This window comes from Podarcis raffonei, chromosome 15, assembly GCF_027172205.1.
Source record: "Podarcis raffonei isolate rPodRaf1 chromosome 15, rPodRaf1.pri, whole genome shotgun sequence".
In the NCBI taxonomy this organism is placed as follows: domain Eukaryota; kingdom Metazoa; phylum Chordata; class Lepidosauria; order Squamata; family Lacertidae; genus Podarcis; species Podarcis raffonei.
In genome coordinates, this window is record NC_070616.1 from 13,890,787 (window position 1) to 13,911,865 (window position 21,079).

The 21,079-nt window shown below is 48.5% G+C and overlaps 1 protein-coding gene across 1 annotated transcript; it reads right to left on the reverse strand.

Annotated features, from left to right (window-relative positions):
- Nucleotides 1–8,114: 8,114 nt before the first annotated feature.
- GAS2L2 (growth arrest specific 2 like 2) lies at nucleotides 8,115–19,328 on the reverse strand. Its single transcript, XM_053367469.1, has 6 exons — nucleotides 18,031–19,328; nucleotides 17,004–17,242; nucleotides 16,017–16,124; nucleotides 13,842–13,938; nucleotides 10,770–11,079; nucleotides 8,115–10,090 (listed from the first exon to the last, which is right to left on the reverse strand). Exons 1-6 carry the CDS (start codon nucleotides 18,386–18,388, stop codon nucleotides 8,251–8,253), a joined length of 2,952 nt encoding a protein of 983 aa, XP_053223444.1. The 5' UTR covers nucleotides 18,389–19,328; the 3' UTR covers nucleotides 8,115–8,250.
- Nucleotides 19,329–21,079: the final 1,751 nt, after the last annotated feature.

The window sequence follows — 21,079 nt, forward strand, 5'->3', positions numbered from 1 at the left end:
TTTCTTTATTCTTTGAAAAGCCAAAGGACCCATCAATTTATGTGTTTTGGGCATTAACTATGAGACTCCATATGCAATAAACTTAAGAGTTTGGGAAATGAAAGTGGTTTTAAAACATGAGATTTAGCGTGGGATTTTGGCCAAGCAAAGTCCAGACAGGGTACGATTTGAGGCATTTGCCATAACCCTGAGGTCCCCAATATGGTGCCCTCAGACACCCCCCCAAAGCCCCCTGCCCCTCCCAGTTATTTATTTGTGAGAGGGTTGCCTATGGGGGGTGTTGACTGCTTTCTAATTTGTATTTTATTTGTTTTGTGATCTTGTAGATGCTTTCCCTGGTGTTTTTTTGAGGGGGTGTGTGATTAGTTTTTTTCTGTGAAATGGGTATTTTGTGGTGCCCATGACACTTCTCTTGGTCTCCAAAGACACTGCTGGGCCCCAAAAAGGTTGGATACCATCCAACAATGTAACTAGTGAGAAAGAAAGCTCTCTTTTGGAGTTTTGACCAACTTTCCAAATGCATTTTATATTTCCCAATTCCTTTCTTTTAATCCATTATAACTAAAAACAAAGGGCAGGTCAGCATATAGCAAGTCCTCAGTTTCTGTTACCACCACAGACGCAAATTATAGGGAATGTTTTTGATGTCTGCCTTTCAGTACAGAAGCAGTTATTAAATGAGACTTTTTTTCTAATCTAGGGGAATGAATCCATTGGGAGGAAGTCATCAGCCTTTTTAACCTTTTCTTCATCTTACTTTACCAAGGCACAGTCTTGGCTCTCTCTTTTAAAATTACTGTACAAGCTAAATTTTTGCTGAGATTAATGGGGGTGGTGGAAGGATTCTTACTAAACAAACAAATTTTCAATTAAATTCCTGCCTACCAGCCCTCCTCTTGACCTCCTTCCTGGGTTTAGAGAGATGGAAGGGCTGGGAATTTAGATAGCTCCATCATCATCATCATCATTATTATTCCAAATTCCTTAAATACTACACAGGAATTAATCGCTGCTGTTAATGCCATGTGTTTTTAAGGCCCATCTGCACTATACATTTAAAGCAGAATCATTCCACTTTAACATCAAGGCTTCCCCCAAAGAACCCTGGGATCCGATTCACAGAATCAAGGGCCATCTAGTCCAATCCTCTGTAATGCAGGAATCACAGCTAAAGAATCATTGACAGATGGCCATCCAACCTCTGTTTAAAAACCTCCGAGGAAGGAGAACCCACCAGCTTCTAAGGAAGTCCATTCCACACTTGAACAGCTCTTGCCATCAGAAATGTTTCTTCCTCATGTTTAACTGGAATCTCCTTCCTTGTCATCTGAATCCACTCATTTGGGTCCTACCCCTCTGGAGGAGCAGAAAACAAGCTTGCTCTGTCTTCCATGGGGCGGCCCTTCAGAAAGTTGAAGATGGCTATCAAGTCACCTCTCAGTCTTTTCTTCCCTGGGCTAAACATCCCTCATAAAGTTTGGTTTCCAGATCCTTCATCATCTTGGGTGTCCTCCTCTGTCCACCTTCCAGCTTTCCAATATCCTTTTACAACTGTGATGCCCAGAACTGGACACAGTTTTCCAGGTGGGATCTGACCCAGAATAGAGTGGAACTATTATTTCTCTTGATTTGGACATTAGACTTCTGTGTTTTCAGACAGGGACATCAGGGAGGCAGCTGGAGGGTTTTCCTTTAGAGCTTTCTGCAGACAGGTAGATTCTACAAATTGTCCTTGTCCTAACAGAGGAAATGTCCACACGAATCTCTGTGCTGCAGTGACCATTTTCCAGGGAACATATGGGGGCAAGAGCAAACAATTTATTTTGGGGAAAGGTATGTCCTGGCAGGATGCTTTTGTTCAGTTTCCAAAGAACCTGATGATTTGGAAACAGGGTTAATTTTATTTTTTTTTAAAGATTTATAGTGCCATTCCTATACAGTTTTCTGAAAAGTAAGTCCCATGGAGTTCAATGAGGCTTATTTCCAGGTAAGCGAGTATCGGATTGGGGACTCGATGCTTCCTCACCCTTCTGGGTTCCCTGCTGGGAGATCTTTCAGGTGACCGTAAAACTTGTAAAACAGCCCTTGTTATGAGATGGAGATCAAATTAAAAGGAAAAATCAGGTATGTTTCCTCTTTGTTCTGTAGACCAGCCACTGTGTCTGTCTCTCTGCCCTTTTGGAGAGCCCAGCTCAGTGTCTCTGAGCAAGGAACGTCTCTGAGGGGTCTTGATATCACCACAGCAAACTGCAATCTCTAATCTCAGGGATTGTTGACAAGGATAATCTGTCAGCTGCTTCATTCACCTCAAAATCATCTTTTTTGCTCAAGCTCTGGCTATTTCATGTGCAAGGGTATGGGGAGAAAGGCCGCCATTTTGTTTTTCATGGAAAGCCCTGTTTCAAGGTGGAATGGGGGAATTCAAAATAGCCTCTGTCATGTCAAGAAAATGGCCACGTCCTTTGTCACTCACCTGGGTCACTGCTATAGTGGCTCATACAAAACACTGGATATACAGAAAACACACGCACTTTTACGGTGTGGCTGGATCGTTCCTCCAGCATCTCTTTTTGTTTGAGGAGTACTGTGTTATTATAAACTTCCAAAAAAGGGGCATCAATTGAAGCAGGCCTGTTAAGAATTGAAAGCCAGGGTGTGCCATTTCACGCAATCCTATTCTTAAAGCTAAAATATATGGAGAAACTTATGTGTATGTTTGGATTTAAAAAGAAAAAAAACACACCTTACAAAATACAAAAGGATTTTTAAAATTATTCAAATGAAGTCCTAAAGTAGGGGAGGCCCATCCGGTTGTGAATTGCCCCCCCCACCCCCAGAATGCCCTGACTCTTGCCAAACTCAGCAGGAGATGTCCCTGTTTTCATCGGAGAAATGTTGGTGGGGATGGAAGCCGGGGTGTTCTGCATGGCGTTGCTGCTTGTCTTCTGTGCTTCAGGGGCAGAGAAGATGAGCAGCAACTCTGAAGATCCCTTCTAGCCCTGTTCCCACAGTTTCCAACTAGATTCCCCATTGGGCCACCTCTGTGACTGCATCAGACCACTTCTTGCAAGCACCTGCTTAGGATTGGGCCTAATGACCTATGACTTTTGTTGGAGGTTTCAGGACAGATAAAAGGAAGTCCTTCTCCATAGCTAAACAATGGCTCTTTCTCCTCCGCAGGAGGTAGCTGAGGGCCACCAACTTGGGTGGCTTTGAAAGGAGGTTGGACAAATTCATGGAGGAGGAGGAGGCTAGCTGTGGCTCCTAACTAGGATGGCTATGTCCTGCCTTCATGGTCAAAAGCAGTAAATGTTTCAGATTACCAGGTGCTGGGAGCTACGGAAGGGGAGAGGGCTCTTGTGTTGGGTTCCTGCCTTGGAGCTTCCCACAGGCATCTGCTTGGCCACTGTGAAAACAGGATGCTGAACTGCATTGGCCTGGTCCAGGAGACTCTTCTTATGTTCTGTTTTCTTTTTTTAAAAAAAGCCCAGATAATCACATGCAAAATTAAACGCAAAATATTTCCAAAACAAACAAAAAACCATATACAACTCAGTACTATATTCCTACAGGATAATTTTATATGTACTAACACATAAGTATTTTATCCAGTTATATGCATCCTTCTATGAATAGGGACGTGGGTGGCGCTGTGGGTTAAACCACAGAGCCTAGGACTTGCTGATCGGAAGGTCGGCAGTTCGAATCCCCGCGACGGGGTGAGGTCCCGTTGCTTGGTCCCTGCTCCTGCCAACCTAGCAGTTCGAAAGCACGTCAGAGTGCAAGTAAATAAATAGTTACCGCTCTGGCGGGAAGGTAAACAGTGTTTCCATGTGCTGCTCTGGTTCGCCAGAAGCAGCTTAGTCATGCTGGCCACATGACCCGGAAGCTGTACGCCGGCTCCCTCGGCCAGTAAAGTGAGATGAGCGCCGCAACCCCAGAGTCGGTCACGACTGGACCTGATAGTCAGGGGTCCCTTTACCCTTTACCTATGCAGCTCTTATGTTCTGGCTGCTTTAGAAACTGGGAGTGTATATGCATATAATATGAATACTATATTATATGTATAAAAATGGCTATAACACATACAATATGCCAGAACTGTTTGTGTTTTAAGCTGAAACTCGTTGTTCGCCAAGATCAAGGAACAAGAGGGAAATATGACAAATCCACACAGATAAACTTGGCATCCAGATTTTCGGGGGGGGGGGGACCACATCCCTGCTTTGTTCTGACCCAACAGAGCTCTTCTGTTGAGTCTTGTGTTGTTCTTGAGAGTTTGAGATGACGTCTGCTATTAAAATCTCACATCTGCGCCTGACTCAGCCGCTTCTCCTTCTCCTTCCATCATCACCCAGAGCGGCTCCATCCCTTTGCACTTGGGAACAATCAGTAAATTGTAGCTTAAAAAGTCCACCCTGTTGAGAGCGGTTTACACTATCATTCCTGGAGGAGGAGAGAGCAGGCTTTGCAGCAGGAGAATGAGTGGCGATGACTCACGGAGGAGAATCAGAACCACGGCTTTCAAAGTTACCCGTTTCAAGATCAAGTCGCATTTTGGCAGAGATTGTACCAAGGCAATCAGAGCAGGCAGTTGGAACTGAAGGCAGAGCGAAAATCTCTAGATCCTGCATCGGAAAACCAAAACCAAAAAAAAGGTATTCCTTCTCCCTTTGCTGTTCCTTGTCCCAAAAACAGACTTCCCATGGGCATGGCCAGGATTTGTGTCAGGCTAGGGACATATGCCATCACCCTCTGCCTGGCAGATTCGGAATGAAAAGTCTCAACAACAGTTGTTTTCAATTATTGTATTTTGACCCCAAGTGCTCAGAAAAATCTGTCAAAATCTTCAGTCCTTTGGAAATTAGGAAGTTAAATAAAAACATCAGGGAGTACCTTTCATGTGGTTACCAAGTATATTTTGCAAAATTACAAAGAACGTGCCTTTTTTCATCTTATTTTAAGAAAATCTAAACTGAGACAAGTTTTCTTGGATTTGATGAAAACATTTTCAGCACTTCCTTCTCAAATTCCTCTTTTCCAATGCAGTTTTTTTCCAGTGCACATTCAGTAAGTCCAGCCCATTGAGATGCTTCCCTATCATTGTCAACCTTAGCCAGGTCTTTACTTGATTTGGGGGGTGGGATCTTCCCCCCAACCCCCAGCTGTGCCCATGAGACTTCCCCAACCTGGTGCTCTCTAGATGCCAATTCCCATCGGCCTCTGCTGACACTGGTGGGCATTAGGTTGGGGGAGGCCACCCAAGAGCCATTGTTCTCTCTCTTGTTTTCAAATCCCATCCTCAAAACTCCTTTAGTTGCAGGAGGTTGGGCTAGATGACTCTCAGAATTATAGGGTTGGGGGGGATTCCATGATTCTAACTCTGTCCTAAAAGATGGCTGGCTAGCCTGTGGGTCTCGACCCATTGCATGGCCAATGGCCAGGGATGATGAGAGTTCGAAAGCCAGCAACCTATGGAGGGCACCACCTTGTCTACCCTGGAGAACTCCACTGATTTCTAAATGGGGTGAACCAGCCAGGGTTCTCTTGGGGCCCCTCCTGCTCCTTCTGCTGAAGGAGACTCTGGACCTGTGGCCAAGAGTCCTGCCTTGGAGGCACCACTGACTGCCCTCCACACTTCTGCCAAAGAGATGACCAGCATCTCTAGATTCCAGATGGAGGCTGGTCCCTAAGGCAAAGCGAGGGAGGGCGTTGCCAACTTCAGCCTATCCTCGCCTGCCTTCTTTCTTACATACATCCAGTCCAGGGGTGGCCCCGCCCCCATCAGCTTCCCCCTGCTCAGTCTCTTTAGCACCACCTACTGTTGGAATGTAGGGATGCGGGTGGCGCTGTGGGTTAAACCACAGAGCCTAGGACTTGCTGATCAGAAGGTTGGCGGTTCGAATCCCCGCAACGGGATGAGCTCCCATTGCTCAGTCCCTTCTCCTGCCCACCTAGCAGTTCGAAAGCACGTCAAAATGCAAGTAGATAAATAGGTACCGCTCCGGCGGGAAGGTAAACGGCATTTGCGTGCGCTGCTCTGGTTTGCCAGAACCGGTTTAGTCATGCTGGCCACATGACCTGGAAGCTGTACGTCGGCTCCCTCGGCCAATTAAGCAAGATAGCGCCGCAACCCCAGAGTCGGCCACGACTGGACCTAATGGTCAGGGGTCCCTTTACCTTTACCTTTACCTTTTACTGTTGGAATGAGTTGCCTCTAGCGCCACCTACTGTTGGGTGTTCTGCCTTCTGCCCTACCAGCCACCTCTGGAGAAATGTATTATTATTATTTATTATTTATTTTATTTATATACTGCCCTTTATCAAAAGATCCCAGTGCGGCATACAGCATTAAGAACACATTTTATGGAGCATAATAATAAAAAGTGTAATAATAAAATAATCATAATAACAGTGTGTCCCCCCCCCAGCTTTTACAGGCCATTAAACACATACATACATGTATGGAGGTGTGCACCAAATTTCACAGGAGTTTCTTCCTGCGAGATCAAGCGCATGGGAGTTGTAGAACATAGCACTGAAGGAAGAAGCAGATGCAATGATGGAAGCAAACCTTTGCAACTTGCAGGGCCCCAGAAGATCGGAGGCAAGTAGAATCACAGGTCTGGGATAGATCCATCAGTAGAGCAGTAGATTCTTAAACTCAGAGTCGTGGGTTCAAGCCCCATGTTGGGCAAAAGATTCCTGCACTGCAAGGGGTTAGAGTAGATGACCTTCATGGTCAATTCTAACTCTGTGATTCTATAGAATTGTAGAGCTGGAAGGAACCCCAAGGGTCTTCTAGTCTAACCCCTGCAAGGCAGCAAGAATCAGGGTTCTAGCCAAGGTCAGGGCTGCAAAGGCGTTGTTAAGGGATGGCTTGCAGGGCAAGGGGAGCTCTGTGCCTTTAAACTACACATGGGGTCTCCTGCTCTTTCTGCTTCTTTTAAACTTTTTAAAATAATAATAATAATAGAATACGGGGCTGCTCATCTTCTGAAAGCTGCCCTATATTTGTGCATACACATTTTATGTAAATGTAAATTAGGGCCCCAAGTATTTCATGGACCTAGCAATCCCCCCTTGGAGATATTCCAGGTCCCTCTCTGAATTAAAATTTTATATATATAGTTAAGTTTCTAACGCTTTTACGCACGGAGATAAAGCAGAGAGGGAGTGCTCCAGCTAATTGCTCATTAAGAATTAAACATGCTCCCTCCTCCTGATGCTCTCCTGGCGAATAAGTGCAAGGGGATTTGGGTAACTGACAAGTGCAATGGTCCCTTTAAAAAAATATTCAAACTTTATTGCATTAATATTTAATCAAATGCAATCCTATTAAACATACCAGGAGGCCTGTGTGTTCTCTCTGTTCTGAGCTGATTCTGCACGTTCTTAGTTGTCCCCTGTCCCCCAACCTACACGGAATTTGGAGAGTCTGAACTTCCGTTATTGAAAGAGTCAGAAGGCTCTAGTTCTCATGGACGCAAACAATGCATCCAAAATCAGCTCCTGCTGTTTTAAACCCTGGAGCAGGATTCAATTCTTCATGGTGGAGAATTGGTGGCCCTCCTGGTATCGTTGCCCTCCAGCTGCCATCATCCCCATCACTCATTGGCCATGGTGACTGAGAGTCCCAAACCAGCCAGAGAACCACAGGTTCCTCATCTTTGGGCTTGTGTGACAACCAAGAAGAAGCCTGATAGATGTTGGGGACAGGTGCATGACAGAATCTGTCACTATCTATAGCACAACCAGGAAATCAGACCTTAGCAAATGAGCTATATTCTACCTTTGTTTTGTGAACTGCAGAGACACAGTTGATACTCAACTAAATGCCCCCCACCAGCACCTGTATTCATCCAAGTTTATTTCCAGAAAGTCAAAGAACAAAGATAATGATCCATAGAACATACAACTCCCCACTGGCAACCTTTTGTTTCCCTGTGGGATCAACACACCCACAGAGGTACAGCTGCAAGCTTCTAGCTTTCAGGGTTACAAGCTAAGACCTGCACTTGGTGTCTGCTAACTGTTTAGGCAGCTGAGGGAGTGGGAGAGAGGGGTCCCCACCGCACCCCTGGTTCAACACACTGCATAGTTAGCACATGCATATGGTACAAATCTCATTAATTCACTTTTCTGGCCCAAAACTGAGACCACCCGATACAAAGCTTGGCGATGGGGGTTAGGCACAAGAAAAGACCGCAATTGCAATTCCGAGACTGCAATCGCATCTTTAAGGAAATGTCACACCCAGGATTCCTCCACACCTGACGCCTCCGTTTCCCCCTCTGTCACACTTGTTTTCCTCCCGGGACCCCCGTCTTGTGTGGCGGAAAGGCTGTAGTCAGAAAGTGCAGCCTGGTCTTTGGACTCAGTGTCCCCCGAGCCATTTTGCCTCACGCCAGCCTGGCCACTCCAGATTTGGGATTTGACGCTGTGGGCCTTCTTCGCCTGGGCCTTGACGCTGGATCCTCTTTGGGCATGCCTGTATGTGATTGGAGTGGGGATCCTTGAAGGCCTCTTTTCGGGCCTGTTGTCTCTGCGTGGCCGGATTTTGGGGCGCAGCTTCAGCTTATAAATGGAGGGCACCCGCTCCGGTTTCTTCAGAGATCGCCTCGGCTTACTCTGAGGTAGTTTTGTGTCCTCGGGAGCTGGAGGGTGCTCTGGAGAATCAGGAGGTCTGCTTGGCATCGCTTGAGAGGCTCTGGCGTTTCCGTCGACTTCCACACGAGCTGTGTGGTATGGTTCTCTACCTTCTGCTTCAGGGGCCACACAGTTCTCCTCAGGAACAGCACCTTCTCTGTCTAGGAACGTTTTTCCAGCCTGGTTTCCATTCACCAGAGATGGACTTGACTGGGGGGGACTTCCCTCAGTCCCTGTGTGCTCCCGGTGCAGTGTCTTGGAGAGCTCTTGAATAACGCTGTCGTAATGTAGTCCTGCGGGGTGCCACCTTATCTCCCTCTCAGGGACATAGACGCCGCTCCGAGGCACACTTCCCTCAGAGACTGAGGTTCTCGGGGTGATAGGCAAAGAGGACCAGGTGGGTGTGGAGACCCTCGGCCCATTACAGGTCAAGGCCATGGCGTCTCTTCCTTGGCAACAGTCCACTCCAAACCCTCCTAGCCGACTCCCTCGAGAAATGGGGTTGCCTTCAGAGACTTCCTCCAGCTCCTTGATGTTGGCCAAAATCTCATCCTCTAGGCTCCTGTACAGAGCTTGTTCTTCCACCGGGTCAATAGGCAGTGGTGTGTAAACACATTCTGTTCCCCTGCCCACTTCCTTGGTATCTCCTTGACTCATCTGGCCATCTTTACAAGGTCTTCCTGGGACACTTTCTTGCCCAGCTAAGGTCCCACCATCCTTCATTTTCTGACCAATTCCACCCCCTGAGCTGTTGGAGAACCTGCTGGCTGATGCTTCCAGGCTGACAGCCTTGCCCTGTTCTCTCAGAAGAGGGGTCCTGCCCTTGCAAAGCTCTTTCCTGGGCAGGTTGCCTTGGTTTTTGCCCAGGGTGTTACCCCCATTTCTGAAACAGAACGCCTCTTGGTAGCTGCTACCAATTGTTGGCAGCCTGTATGATGTTGGGCCAACTCTTCCGGAGGTCTTGGCACTGCTGTCTTCTTTCTGAGTCACACCTGCGTGTTTTACTGAGGAGGGTGATCGCCACGCTATTGAGTCCTTACTCCAGCTGTGTACGGTGACTCCACCTTGCAGCCTTGCAGGGCTTTCCACTGGGGCCTGGAAGTGCTTGGCTGGACTGGAAGAGCGGGTCTGCGGGCCGTTCATTTCAGGCTGGGACCTTCCTGGAGGCCGGGTCACTGGAGCCCTCGGTGCAGCCACTCTGGACGACGCTGGCCTCTCTGGTTTCTCTTTGTAAGGTGTTGGCGTTGGGATTCTGGCAGGAGATCTTCCGCGATGTGCCTCTGAGACAGATTTCCGAACGGGCGAGGTGTTCTCTGTGCTTCCGTTCAGCTGGGACAGGACAGGGCATGCCTCTCTTCTGCTCCACATAGAGAGAGTTGGCTTAGATGCGGGTCTCTCTTCGGGGGCCGGCAGCCTCCGGGTTGGAGTCACTGACCTTGCCCTGAAAGAGGAGAACACAATAATATAAGCTCAACACCTAGTGGTGCATGCACTAGTTATCTCCCGCTTGGATTACTCTACGTGGGGCTACCTTTGAAGGTGACCCGGAAACCACAACTAATCCAGAGTGTGGCGGCTAAACTGGTGACTGGGAGTGGCCACTGAGACCATATAACACTGGTCCTGAAAGACCTGCGTTGGCTTCCAGTACGTTTCTGAGCAATTCAAAGTGTTGGTGCTGACCTTTAAAGCCCTAAATGGCCTCAGCCCAGTATACCTGAAGGAGCGTCTCTGCCCCCATTGTTCAGCCCGGACACTGAGGTCCAGCTCTGAGGGCCTTCTGGTGATTCCCTCCCTGCAAGAAGGCAGAGGGCCTTCTCGGTAGTGGTGCCCACCCTGTGGAACGCCCTCCCATCAGATGTCAAGGAAATAAACAACTATCTGACTTTTAGAAGACATCTGAAGGCAGCAACTGGAATTCAGAAGCAACTGCGAATTCCTTGTAGGAACAATGTAGGTCCAATGGAGATATATATAATCTAGTCTGTAGCTCAAATTCTTTACCATAACATTGTTCCAGTTCCTCTGGGCCATAAATCTAGTTTGGTCAGAAGTGAAAACTTTGAGCTCTTGGCAGAAAACAAATCCTTCCTATCTCCCCACACATTATCTGTCATCACCTGACGGAAGGGACTCTCCGATGTTCTGAGACCTCCGGGGAGATAAGCAAAGCTGTGGTTTTCCTACTGCTGCTGACACCTCCACCACCGTTGCTCGGAGGTGACCGCTGCAGAGTCTTCCACCCAGGGCTGTTAGGAGTATAGGTCCTCCACTCCACTGGGGGCAGCGGGCTTTGGGATCGGGAGACAATCAATGCAGGCTGGGGCTTGGGGTTGTCTTTCCTGGGCGTTAAGCGGGCTGTGATTTCGTGTTGGACCGGCGTGGCTTGCATCTTCTGCGGGCTGCCTGCCCTCAAGGCTTGTTTGTGAGCTGCAGAAAGGGTTGGGGAAATCAACAAGAGAGAATCCTGCAGCACCTCAACTTCTAACACAGTTATCACAGTATATGCTTTCAAGGTCTAGAATCTTATTTTGTCAGAGATGTGCAATAGCTGAGTAGCTCACAGATCTGGCTTGGCCTCTCCTGGGCACATTCATCCCCCAGGCCTGAGGTTCCTAGAAGGACTAAAGGATAGGTTACTTCTGTGTTGATTCTGCAAGGAAAATTATACCAGTGTTGCAAAAGCAAGCCCAGAAGTCTAGAACGGTTAATATTCCAAAAATCCTCTGCAATGCATCCTGGATCCCACGGACATTTCCTGCTCATCTGATCAGTTCGCTGCCACCCCAATAATTCATTGCTCACATAACATGAAAGGAGATTCCGACTAAACATTAATTAGCAGGAACCTTCTGGCAGCAGGAGCTGTTCGAAAGTGGAATGGGCTCCCTCAGAAGGTTGTGGGCTCTCCTTCATTAGAAGTGTGAACCACCCTGAGATCTTATGGTAAAGGGCAGTATATAAATCTTATAGAAATAAATAAAAAATAACTTTTAAAACAGGTTGGATGGCCCTCTGTCATGGATGCTTTAGTTGAGATTGCTGCATTACAGGGAGTTGGACTAGATGACCCTCAGGGTCCCTTCCAATGCTACAATTCTATGATTTTATGAAGGACATTTTCTTCCCCAAATTTAGGGAGGTTCCATCAATTTGCTTGGGTTAAGTGCAGGTCTAAGGACTGTATTTGTTATCTGCAGCACTGGCCTGCCCTCTAGTGGACATCAGTGTCATTACAAAAGTCATGGCAATGGCTTTTACACAAGCTGCAGATGCCCTGCTCTCTTTCGTAGCACAGAGGGCAGGAACCTCAGGCCCAGGAGAAGAATGCAGCCCTGCCAGCCCCTGGGACTCTCCCCAGGCTACAATCTTCCTCAGCTGCATCCTCTACTGGTCCTGCTTCACATCCTGGTTTTGCCTGGGTAATGCTTCTGGGTTGCCTGGATCGAGGACAGAGAGGTATGTATGTGTGTATAAACTAGCCTGCTGTACAAAGGTAAAATTTATCTTTGCTGCTCCGCCAACTTTTGCCTCTGGCCTCGCCCACCCCTGCCATGTACCTCCTGGAAGGATACTTATGGGAGAATGCAGACCTAGGGCTAGAAAATTGTTCCCCATCCCTGTTATTAGCATGTACAGTGGTACCTCGGGTTAAGTACTTAATTCGTTCCGGAGGTCCGTTCTTAACCTGAAACTGTTCTTAACCTGAAGCACCACTTTAGCTAATGGGGCCTCCTGCTGCTGCCGCGCCGCTGGAGCACAATTTCTGTTCTCATCCTGTAGCAAAGTTCTTAACCTGAAGCACTATTTCTGGGTTAGCGGAGTCTGTAACCTGAAGCGTATGTAACCTGAAGCATATGTAACCCGAGGTACCACTGTACAGTGGTACCATCAGGTCAGGGCTTTAGGACAGACGTGAAGGGCCCAACTCAGCAGAAGGAATATAATAATAATAATAATAATAATAATAATAATAATAATAATAATAATTGTCAGAGGCTCAGGAGCAGAAGCACAGGGGAGAGAGCAAATAGAGAGCGGAGGAGAGGAATCCGAGGGGAGCGTAGGGGAATATGACAGTGACCCGAGAGATTCCATGAGCTTCTCCAGCGAATCAGAAGATTCCCAGAAGGGGGCGCCTATGGTAAGGGCAAGGGGGGTCCCAGGGGGGACGCTCCAGAAACAAGGGGCCAGAGGGGACTCCCAAGGGAGCAGCGGAGGATCAGGACCAGTTCCCCCACCAGAGCACAGTGGGGGGGAAGAGTCACATGAGTCAGGACCAGCCTCTCCTCCAGCGGGGAGAGAAGATGAGTCAGGGATAACCACGCCCCCATCGGAAAGTGGGGAAACGGAGGGAAGGTCAGGTCCAGCTAGCCTCCCCGAAGGAGGGAGCAGTGACACAAGTGTAACGGTCAGAAGGAAAGTGGGAGGCTGCGCGCACGCGCCAAGTTCAAATGTGCAGGAGCGCGGGACAGCAGAAAACCCGGATTGGGAGCCAGGTCCGAAAGCCCGAAGGAGGGAGGGGGAAGAGTCAGGGGACTCAGCGTCAGAGGAGTCTAGGAAGGGTGAGACCCCGACTAGCAGGCGGACCCAGAGAAGGAAGGAACAGAGGAAGAGGTGGAGTAAGGCTAGAATCTTAAACTGGTGTCAGGGGGGAGGAGATTCAGATGGAGCTTCGACGGTCTAAGGTACAGATGTAGCGTTGCACGCTGCGCGTGTGGAAGTGAAACTGAACTTCAATAAAGACTTTTATACTAGAGAAAGAAGCAGCGTTGGTCTTGTGTGAGCTGGGACCTTGGGCAGCGCTGACAATAATATATCTTAGTTATATGCCATCCATCTGACTGGGTTGCCCCAGCCACTTTGGGAGGCTTCCAACAAATATTAATCCCTCTTCAAAGGGAACCCCAGGAATTGTAGCTCTGTAGGGGTCTCTCCTAGCAACTCTCAGCCCCCTTAACAAACTACAGCCCCCAGAATTCTCTGGGGGAAGCCATGAGTGTTTAAAGCAGCATCATAGCACTTTAAAGATACGGTTTGAATGTGGCCTGGGTCAAAGCCCTGGCATACAACAGCAGTCAGTTTCGAGATCTGCTGGACTAATTAAGCAAAAACACAGGAATGAAACACTTAGAGCGATGGGCACAGAGATGGCCTTCTCTTTACATCCAAGAAGAGCACGGGGGACTTACAGAGCGAGGTGCACCGGCAGGGGTCATGCTTGTCCAGGTAGTGCTCTAGGGTGTCCCAGCCACCGCCCACTCGGACCATCACGTGATTCCGCAGGATCTGGAGCAAAACAGAGCGCAGGTGAGCACCACATGCCCTTTCCTGACCGTGAGCCACAACAATACGTGCAGTCCTGGGGAATGCTGTCCCAAGTGACGCCTGCCTGGCAATGACACAGCTTTAAAACCTGGAGACAGTCCTGTGCTAGGTGACTAAAAGATTGATAAAGGTAAAGGTAAAGGGCCCCATCCTGACCCTTAAGTCCAGTCGCGGACGACTCTGGGGTTGCGGCACTCATCCCGCTTTACTGGCCGAGGGAGCAAACCAGAGCAGCACACGGAAACGCCGTTTACCTTCCAGCCAGAGCAGTACCTATTTATCTACTTGCACTTTGACGTGCTTTCGAACTGCTAGGTTGGCAGGAGCAGGGACCGAGCAACGGGAGCTCACCCCGTCGCGGGGATTCGAACCGCCGACCTTCTGATCGGCAAGTCCTAGGCTCTGTGGTTTAACCCACAGTGCCACCCGCGTCCCAAGAGATTGATAGATAACACTAATTGTTTCACAAGTCTGTTTATGTGCCACAGGCAGACACACACAGAAAGTTAGACCAGGGGTTCCCAAACCTTTGGAGGGCCCTGCCCCCTTGGCGCCATAAATTCATCCCCATTGATCCTTTCCCTTATTCAGAACAGTGGTTTGCATAACCCACTGGGTAAGATAAAAACACAATAAAACTCTAAACAGTAACGATTAATTGCACATTTATGCAAAATCCAATTGAAACTATTTGGTTTCATTGATTCAACAATGGACTTGATCCCATAAACCAGCTTCATAGTCTTTTATGCCTCCACCGCCTGCTTGCCTCTTGCTCCCATAGGTAATTCCACCCCCTGCCCCTAGGGGCAGCACTGCCCACTTTGGGAACCACTGTGTTAGATGCACATGATATTCCTTGCTACACTATGTCCTACCTACAGGTAACTCTCTCTTCTCTGTAGGCTACCTGCTTCTGGCATGAGCTGGATCCTTATACCTGGTAGGGCTGGGAGAGACCCTCCTTTGACATTCTGGAAATCTGCTGTCAGTTGTTGAAGAAAAGAGGTGAGAAACCTTGGGTCCGTGGCCAGAATGTGGCCCTAAGGCTCCTCTATCTGGCCCTTTCGACTCTTCCAAGGCCACCCCCCCTCTCCCCAGGCCACCCCCCTTGCTTCTTGCCCTCCTTGTGTGCTTTTGCTTGGCTGAGATATGTCTTCGACCTCTGATCATACTTCCTGCTTTCCTGGATGTAAGAGGGAGCGTGATCGTGACTCTGAATGTGTGTGTGTGTGTGTGTGTGTGTGTGTGTGTGTGTGTGTGTGTGAAGGATGTGGGAGAAATCTGTTCCTGTTCAAATGTGAACTTATTGAATTTGAACATTCTAAAACAGTATGAGAACCAGAGAGACAGCCATCCTTCAAATGCACTCATCTGAATTTTGCAATCCAGTTCGCCCACCAATCAGTCTTTGCAAAAATCCATATATTAGCAGGGAGCGTGCATGAAAACGAGCATGTTAGTAAAAATAACTTACAAAAACACATTATATTAGGGAAATCTGAGGTGCAGAAATGTGTATATTAGTCCAAACTGTATACAAAAATTTGTGCGTTGGGAGAGATTTGCCTTAAGATGCTGAAGAATTGTCATTAGAATTTTTAAATGGCAGAGATGTTGGGGAAAATAGGAAAGTGAGAAAACTGAAATTGACAGGTCCTTCCATCCCTACGATTGGGGGGCCTGTGTCCCCTCCACCAACAAACCCAACATGGCAACATTCCAACTGCCATCATCCCAATTCCGGCTGCCATTAGCTATTCTAGTAGTCAAAAGTCCTGACAAAAAATAGTGCATTAGGAAAAATTCGCAGCAAAACGCTGATGAATTTTTCAAGACGATTTAAAAACCTGGCCCCAAAGTGGAGAGCTGAATTTCAGGATGGAAAAAATTGGAACTGAGAGGACAGAAATGGACAGCTTCCTCCAGCCCAAGTGTGTGAGCGTGCTCAGCAACCAGTTTACTATACAAAAGTAAAATCCACATCCATTGCTCCGCCGACTTTTGCCTCTGGCCCCGCCCACCACAGGCCAACTCACCCTGACGAAGATCAGCAAGTTTGAATCGCCCACGCGGTATTTCCCTTCCGAGACTTTGATCATGGAGAACTGGACCGGGCAGGTGCAACGGCTGACGAGACACTGGACCTTTGCAGAAAGCAGGGGGATAAGAATAGTAATGAGTTCGGCAACAACAACCTGAATATGAGTGAGAGGAAGTGTGGAGTAGTGGTTAGGGAGCTGTGAGATCAGGGTTTGCCTTCCCCACTTGGCCCTGATGCTCACTGGGTGACTGTGAGACCGACCACCAATCGCCCGTAGGCCTGGCCAACCTCACAGGGTCGTTGTGAGTATGAAACTGGGGAGAACAGTATTCATGAGCTTCTTGGAGTGAATGTGAGATGCAGATGTATAAATGAATAGCACATTGGAACTCCCTGCCTATTGACATCTTCGCTGTTTGCTTTTCAGCACCTGCTAAAAACATTTTTGTTTAGACAAGCCTGCCCAGATATTTAGAAGGTTGGTGTGAGTTTCCAATTCTTTGTAGTTTATTGTTATTTTTACTTTTTGAAAGTCTTAAGTTATTGTAATTTTTCCTTGTTGATAATCTTATTGTTCTATCTTTTTTGCTTTGAGGTTCTTTTTTTTTAACAATCAAGCAGTATATAAATTTTATGAGGGGGATGAAGACGATAACGATGACAGGTGGCCCTCTAGGATTCTTGATGTGGACCTCCAGAGTTGCCCCCAAGCCACACCCCTCACCAGCCCTGCCCTATCCCCTTCCTTTGCTGCTTTTGCCAGACACAAATGTGTCATAGAATCATAGACGTGTAGAGCTGGAGGGCATCCCTAAGGGTCATCTAGTCCAACCCCGTTCAATGCAAGAATCACAGCTACAGAATCCCTGGTAGATGGCCACCCAGCCTCTGCTTAAAAACCTCCAGTGAAGGAGAGCCCTTGACCTGCGCAGCTTAGGGACCCTGTGTTTGCCCTGGAGCGCGAATCTGCCTGCTCAAATACCATCTGGTCGAGGTTCTTGAAATTGGCCGGCTTCCTCTGGGCCCTTGGGAGGGGGGTCTCTTCCGGCGGCAGGTTCAGGTCCTCGCGGATCTCCTCCTCGATCTCCTCCTCCATCTGGATGAGGGTGGGGGCACTCATGCCAAAGCGGGTGGCTCGGCGGGCCACCTCCAGGAGACAGAGGACAAAGTTCTTCTCATTCTTGCGCAAGACCAGGTCTTCCGTCTCAAACATCAGGACTTCTGGAACAAAGCAGGTGGGGTGAAAGTAGGGGACCGCTAGGCAGTGTGGACTGAGGGGCGATTGGTGGGGAAACACCACAGAGAAACCAAGTCAGGGTTATCAGCTAGTGCTGTTTCGAACTTTTCTCCTCTGTTTGGTTTTCACTGTTCTCCATCAATCAAAAAGCGATTGCATTGGAGAAGTCCCCCAAAATCAAGAGTTTTCACTCCCATCTCTCATCCAAGGCAAGGCAAACATCCTGATCCCATCTCTCATCTTGGGGGATTATGCCTTTCCCCACCAACAGACTCTTTCCCTGTGGGGAGTTGGACATAGCCAACAACATGCTTGGTGCTGACCACCCACAGGAGCATAAAGTAGCTTCCTGGATCAGGCCATTGGCCTATCTAGCCCAGCATCCTGTTCTCATAGTGGCCAACCAGATGCCGGTGGCACCTGAGCACAAGAACCCTCTCCCCTCCTGCGGTTTCCAGCAACTGGTATTCACAAATATTGCTGTCTCCAGCTATGGAGGCAGAGCACAGCGGCCATCAGTAGCCCTCTCCTCCTCCATGAATTTGTCCAACCTTCTTTCAAAGCCATCTAGGTTGGTGGCCATCCCAGCCTCCTGCAGAAGGGAGTTCCACGGTTTAACTATATGCTGCTACTTTTTGCCCTAACGGAGAACAAATCTGGTCCATCTTCTGCATGATGGAGCCCTCCCAATCTTGTTCTTTGCCACTCCAGAGGGCAGAACTGGAGGACCAAGATTTGGCAACCCTTCCTCACCCAGTTCTGAGCTGCGTACCTTTAATGCCCATCTCCTTCCGGCACCACTGGATGAAGTTGGACACGTTGTCCCTGGCTTGGAAGGTCCCTGGCTGAGCAAAGTCGTTGCAAGTCACTTCGCAGGTGGGCAGCTGCAGCTTGTGGCTCAGACCCGGGTACCTCTGCTCAAAGTCCCAAGCCACTTGGGTGATGCTGTTGGCATGGTGACAGAGCAAGACCCCTGTCTCCAGGGCTTCCAAGAAGAACTCCACGTTGATGTCCACATCATAGAGTTCCTTCAGCCACTCGGCCAAGTCCTCTTTCATGGCATAAAGGTATTGCTCCCCAGTCTTGTATGGGCGGATGCTCCTCATACGAGCCTCCTGGATTCTGGACATCTTCAAGCGCTGGTGGTGGTGGGGACTCAGTACAAAATCTGCTCAGCAACCTTAAAAACTCTCTCCTTGCCATTCATCAACCCATCCCTTGAACCACTCCCAACCACCTGTGACATCAAAACAAATCCACCTCAAAGTTATATTTTCAAGGCAGACTTTGGCTCCATCCTCCATCAGTTCTCACAGAAACCAGAGATACATTTGATCCCCTACAGCAGCATGGCTGGATCGTCTTGTCAAAATGTTGGTGAGGCGGGAGCTTCTCCTGAAATGACTTCCTAAGATCTCCCATCTCATGACCTCATGTTCCTCACCATTAATGGTGGCCCATCATCAGCTTGTCCTTGTTTCAAAACTCGTTTCTGGCAAGAGCAGAGCGTCCCTCGTTGGTCCACCACTGCTCCACGAGGCAACTATTGGATTCCCCTTACACCACGAGCATCTGATATCCTCCTATCTTACGCCCTCGAACATATTCACACACACACACATCCTTCGGGGATTTGCAGAACTTCTGGTGCAAGATCCGTAAAAAGAGGGAGAATCTCTTTCGCAGGGCCAGGTCTCTGGTCTGTTGTGCTTCCTTCTTCCAAGTCCTGTTCTCTTCTCCTTGGTGACAGACAACTCTCGACAAAACACTCCCCTCTCGCCCTGCTAGATCGGATGTCGCTTTGCCTCAGCTGGAGCAAACAACCCTCGCTCCTTTTCGCAACACTGATCCACCCAAGCAGATGAGATACTGCGAGCACAAAGCTTGACGGGGGGCGGGTGGGGGGTGGCAAGACAGATGTCCACTCACTGGAAACCATGGAGAAAGGACAGGTTAGTTGGTGCAAGAGCTTGGATGTAGCCAGGGTTTTTGTTAGCGGGGGCAGAACCTCAGTTTGCTATGCATTTTTTTAATTGATTGAGGGGGCAGCTGCCCCTCCCTGCCGCCCTTGGCTACACCCATGTGTAAGAGTCAGAAGTGACGTAATAGAAGTTTATAAAATTATGCACAGTGTGGCGAAAGCCGACAGCAAAAAGGTTTTCTCCCTCTCATAACACTAGAATTCAAGGACATCAAGGAAGCTGAATGTTGGGAGATTCAGGACAGAGAAAATAAAGGACTTTTTCACTCAGTGCATAGTTGAACTGTGGAACTCGCTTCCACAGGAAGCAGTGATGGCCACCAACCTAGACTAATAGAAGATTGGACAAATTCAGGAAGAGGACTATTGATGGCTACTAGCCATGATGGCTATTGCTCTGCCTCCAGAATCAGATGGGCTCTCCCTGTGCAACTGCTCCAACTGGTGGCTGGTGTGCATTTGGGACCAGTAGGACAGAAGCCAGGGTGTCCAACAGTAGGTGGCACCAGAGCCAAAGACAGGAGGAGCCTGCAAATTGTACAGTGGTACCTCGGTTTACGAACTTAATCCGTTCCGGAAGTCTGTTCTTAAACCAAATCCGTTCTTAAACCGAGGCGCGCTTTCCCTAATGAGGCCTCCTCCCCTTCTACCGTTCGGCTTCCGTTCGTAGACCGAGGTAAAGTTCACAAACCGGGACACTACTTCTGGTTTTGTGGTGTTCGTAAACTGAATAGTTTGTAAACAGGACTGTTCATAAACTGAGGTACCACTGTACTTTTGTCTCCCACCTCCTCCCTGCTGAGTTCTACAAGGGGCAACACTGAGAGGAGAAGGAAGCTGACAGACAGGGCCATCCCTTGGGCTGGTTGTCAGTAAGATGGCGGGTGGAGGGGAGGGCTGGCTGAGGGCAAACTAAGGTTGGTGAGGCAGTGCGCCAGTTGCCCTAACGGACCAGCCTCCACTGCACTCTTGACATTCCTGCCGCTTGGTCCCATCCCCTCTACTTCCCAGTAAGAAGCAGCTATGCAACCTGCCAGAGATGAAATGATGCCAACCTACCCCTGACTGGGGGCACCATTTTGTGTTTTGCCCCAAGGAAAAAAAAGTATCTTGGGCCCATGATCCTGCTTCCAACTGAGAGACCTGGAACTGCCTATTGTAATAAAGTGTGCCACTGGGCTTGTGCAAAGTGCAATTCAAGGCCGCTGGATAACCATGTGTGTGTGTGTGTGTGTGTGTGTGTGTGTGTGTGTATCTGAAACTCAGGCAAGGGGCTGCTGGGACAGAGGAGGTCTGAGTGACACACACTTCCCTTCAGAAACACAGCACTATTACCTGAGAGTAGGGATGTAGGGAGAGTATCTTCCATTGGGGCCCTACAGTTGCTACATGCAACACTGAATCTTTTCTGCTGCAATTCGTCTTCGGAAATGGTGAAATTACATGACTGCAAATGTCATTATGTCAATTTTGAATGCAAAGGGGATGCACAAACGGAGGAAAGTGTTTGCAGACTGAAAGCTACACCACTAGCGAATATCCATTGCATTTTTAATGGCTCTCAATATGATTTCACTATGCTGAAAACTCTGACCCATTGTTCTGTATTTATTTCCTAATACTGAAGATGTCATAAACAAGCTCTGCGTTTCACTCAGTCACAGTTACTGTTTCCCCCCCTTTAATTGATCTGTGCAGCCTATTGACTTTTTACAGCTGTGTTTTCAAAAACCAATAAGCATATTGTTGCAAGCCACCCCAATCTCAGAGTGGTGAGAGATTCCAGGGGTTCCAGGTGCTCACCCGGGGTTTGTGTTTCCTTTGGAACGAGGGACAGCAG